At 33.6% G+C, this 3,973-nt stretch overlaps 1 protein-coding gene across 1 annotated transcript; it reads right to left on the bottom strand.

Moving 5' to 3' along the window:
• Nucleotides 1-5: 5 nt before the first annotated feature.
• On the bottom strand, nucleotides 6-1,483 carry LOC112462845 (vitellogenin-3-like; the record flags this gene model as incomplete). The annotated part of the gene is made up of 2 exons (XM_025028905.1): nucleotides 1,375-1,483; nucleotides 6-145 (listed from the first exon to the last, which is right to left on the bottom strand). Coding segments are annotated over exons 1-2 (171 nt in total), but the record flags the coding sequence as incomplete, so codon positions are not given.
• Between the last annotated feature and the right edge of the window lie 2,490 nt (nucleotides 1,484-3,973).

Genomic DNA, 3,973 nt, shown 5'->3' on the forward strand with positions numbered 1-3,973 from the left:
GTGAGTAAACCCTTTATTTGAACTCCAGTATATTGTTCATTTAACTTATCGAGGCCCGCCAGTGTCCGACTTTGTATATGGTATTGATATTCATGTCCATTTTCCCAGGCATGGTCATGATCAGGTGTGGCCACGGCTAAACCGACTGTCGAAAGGTTGCCAAATTGTAATTATTAGAATTTGTTTTTTCTTATTAGATATTGAAATTAAATTCTTATTACGTTAATTGTCTCAAAAGTTAGGGTAATTATGCATAAAAAGACCCCACCCGCCAATAACTTTGACCTTGACATATGTTGTCAAGGTCACCCTCTTGAGTGACCTTCAGAAGTTTTTAGCCGGCGGTCGATATTCGTTAAAAAGTTATTAACAAAAAAAGTTTGAAAAATATAGCAGCTATTTTGAGTATTGAAAGGCATAAACGGCTAATATTACGTTCTTTTTTTTTAAGCATAGAATACTTTATTTCGCGATTATTTCGCGAAAAAGTCACTGCTTTACCAAAACACAACATTTAAACCAGTAAATTGTTGATAAATTGTATATTAAATGTTTGTGAGTATTGGAAGGCATAAATGACTAATATATATGTCGAAATAGTTCACGCATATACTTTCCACGCGAGACGAGTTGTCACATGGGTCCGTGGCGCGCTTTACAAGCTCGTTTAAGTAGAGGAGGTATTAAACAAGATAAGTTAGTTGATCATCTGTGTGAATATTTATTGCGATATACAATAAACGAGCTTGTAAAGCACGCCACAAACTTATGTGGCACCTCGTTTCGCGTGGAAAGTGTATGCGTAAACTATTTCGACATATATATATTAGTCATTTATACTTTCCAATACCCACATATATTCAATATACAATTTATCAACAATTTACTGCTTTAAATGTTGTGTTTTGGTAAAGCAGTGACTTTCTCGCGATATAAAGTATTCTCTGTTTAAAAAAAAACGTAATATTAGTCGTTTATGCCTTCCAGTACTCAAAATAGCTGCTATATTTTACATACTTCTTTTGTTAATAATTTTTTAACAAATATCGACTGCCGGCTAAAAATTTCTGAAGGTTACTCAGGAGAATGACTTTGACAACATATGTCAAGGTCAAGGTCATTGGCAGGTGGGGTCTTTTTATGCATAATTACAAAAATTAGATTTATCTTTGTACATAAATTAGTTAAATAATAACGCATGCAAAACATGAAAGTTAAATTTCACAGCAATGATTTTATATCAATTGAAAAATCAATCAATTTTTTTTACTAATTGGGAAAACTTAGTTTTGAAAATTTCATAGAAATGCGAGATATGTTATTTGAAATTTTCATAAAAACTATTACATATTTGCAAAGTTGATGTCTACTTACCAAGTAGAAGGACGGTGACAGGGAACCACATGGTGTTATGTGGTGGCCAGTACCAAATGCGAAATGAAAGCTTCCTCTTCTTGATTTAATTTATATACGGGAGTATGCCAACTCAACTTGACCTGCCGATGGCCACAGATTCAGCATTCGCACGAACTTGAAACTATATCGTTCACCACGCGCAATAAATTTTTTTAACCTTCCACACGATAGATTACTTCTGACATCCGTAGCATATTTAAGAAAATGAAGACGTGGGCGTACCATCGGACTTCCGAACAGAACTTTGACTTTGTTCGAAGATATTATTAACTTCGCTCGATCGATCGAGATCGATATTAATCAACTGTTTTCTAGTCAAAATACTGAAATTTATCAAAATATATTCGACGTAATTGAAAGTAAATTTTCTGTAACTTACGCAAAGTATAATTACGTGTCTATTCGCTGTAGATTAGAAAAAATATATGTATTTTTAATTATACTTAAAAGTGAAAATTATACAGATAATGTTTACTTTGACGTATAATATAATTAAATAAACGGATATAATATATATTAAAATAATATAATTAAATATATATATATATATATATATATATATATAAAATATATGTAATATACATTTAGTTTGTTTCTCTATATGTCAGTTTCTCAAAGGGAGAGAATAATAGAAAGTTATCCATTATTTCTATTAGCAACGAAATTTTGTTAATATAAATATAAATATTTTAGTAGGTGTTTACATATGCAACGGAATTATATAAAACTATCAATAAAATAAACTTTGTAACTGTAATTCTTCAATTATCACCCGTTTCATCAAAAACTTTTCTATTACAACATGGAAGAAAAATCTAAATGCAAACTAATACATTTATTCAAACGTCTATTTTTCTTTTGATAAGGAGATTGGTTGCCGTCACGTGCGGGGCAGGCGGCAGGGCAGGGGAAAGCCTATAGATTTTCGTCGCGTGAAATAAACGAGTTTTAGCAAATAAAATGAATATGTGGAAGGTATTTAATTAGCTGTTTTTTAAGGTTTTTGTCGTTGTACAATCGTTGTTGGCACAATTAAAACTCAAATACGTTACTATCTACATTGAAATGTGGAAATATGCTGTTTTATTTTTACAATTCCTTGATAATGTAGACAAATCATTTCACTTCTCGTAAAAGTATTTCTATTAAATTCTTATCATTTTTAATATGCTTTCGAGATTTACGTTACAGGTGTCGTAACATTTTTGCTATGTCGCCCGTGTACAAGAGAAAGATAAGAGCATTATAACTTCAACCAAGAGACACGGTAGTGTCTTGCACCAAGTACGAACTGACCGTGACTTATTTACGCGACGCGACGATAATTAATTACTCGACAACCATGCAGACAGTTGTCTTCAACTTTGGCATAAACGACAGGTTTCCATAGACGAATATCTTCCATAAAGTTAAACTAATTCTTATCATATAGATTTGAGTAACCAACCCCTACTTAACTCATATATTTATAGCTATATCTCGAATAGCCTATACAGAACTTCTATTTTTCCAATCAATTCAATTGAGAGTCGTGTGACGTTTGTGTTTATGGCGCAAATACGCAAATAGTTTGTGTTTATGGCGAGAAAAGTAGAAAACGGATACGCGGACGACAACGAACTTCGCGATAAATTGTATTAGTGTTTATTAAACGAAGTCAATATAAAATAAATTAATATTTATATTATATGCATATGCACAGTTTTTTAAGATACGTTACACGCAAATGCATTGCAAACTCGCGGAGGACGCACGCTACGCGGAGCAACTCCGAGATAGAAAGCGAGAAAAGTAAGCACTTTATAACTGTGAACGCTGCGATACGAGATCATGATACTGCCATTAGCGACTGGTAGTGAAGCTGCGGGATTACAAGGTTTTATGCTTTAGGTTCTCTAGAACATTCGGGAATCTTCACGGCCATAGAAACTGAATGCGAAGCATCTTGATAGTTGAGATAATTAGCTGAGATAACAAGAAAGACATGATAATCAAAACTCGTTTGGCTTTCCCTCTGCTTAATCTTAGTTTTACGAATAGTTTTTGACTATATGTATATCTAGAGAGATGGAACGGTTGTTCTAATAAAGGCGATGATTACTGGTATGAAAGTTAATAATGATCTTAATTAAAGCTGATATTAAATCGATTATGTCGATTTCGAGTGGCTTGGATATGCCAACAAGAATACAACTCATAATTATGTTGAAAATATTCAACTTTATTCTTGCTTACATTACTGCGATTACTAAAAGCACATATTTGCAGCCTTTTATAAAAAGAAAAACGAAAAAAAGGAAGAGGTCGTTTCAATTAAGTATATGCATGATCGGTATATCACTTCGGTATTGCCGGATTACGCAGCGCTGCAAGCGCCTTGCGGAGCTTGGAAAACGTGTGACTTGGTGGCAGGCTTCCGGGACAAATCTGGATTAGCGCCATTCTCGACTCTTTGTTTTAGCGATGTAGATTCTTCATTCCTCATCTGGCAATAAAGAGGATATTTCTTTAATTTTCTTTCCACGGGCACGGTACCCTCGCGGCATGTTGGCACAGG

This window comes from Temnothorax curvispinosus, unplaced genomic scaffold (assembly GCF_003070985.1).
Source record: "Temnothorax curvispinosus isolate PA1 unplaced genomic scaffold, ASM307098v1 QBEX01012841.1, whole genome shotgun sequence".
Lineage (NCBI taxonomy): Eukaryota > Metazoa > Arthropoda > Insecta > Hymenoptera > Formicidae > Temnothorax > Temnothorax curvispinosus.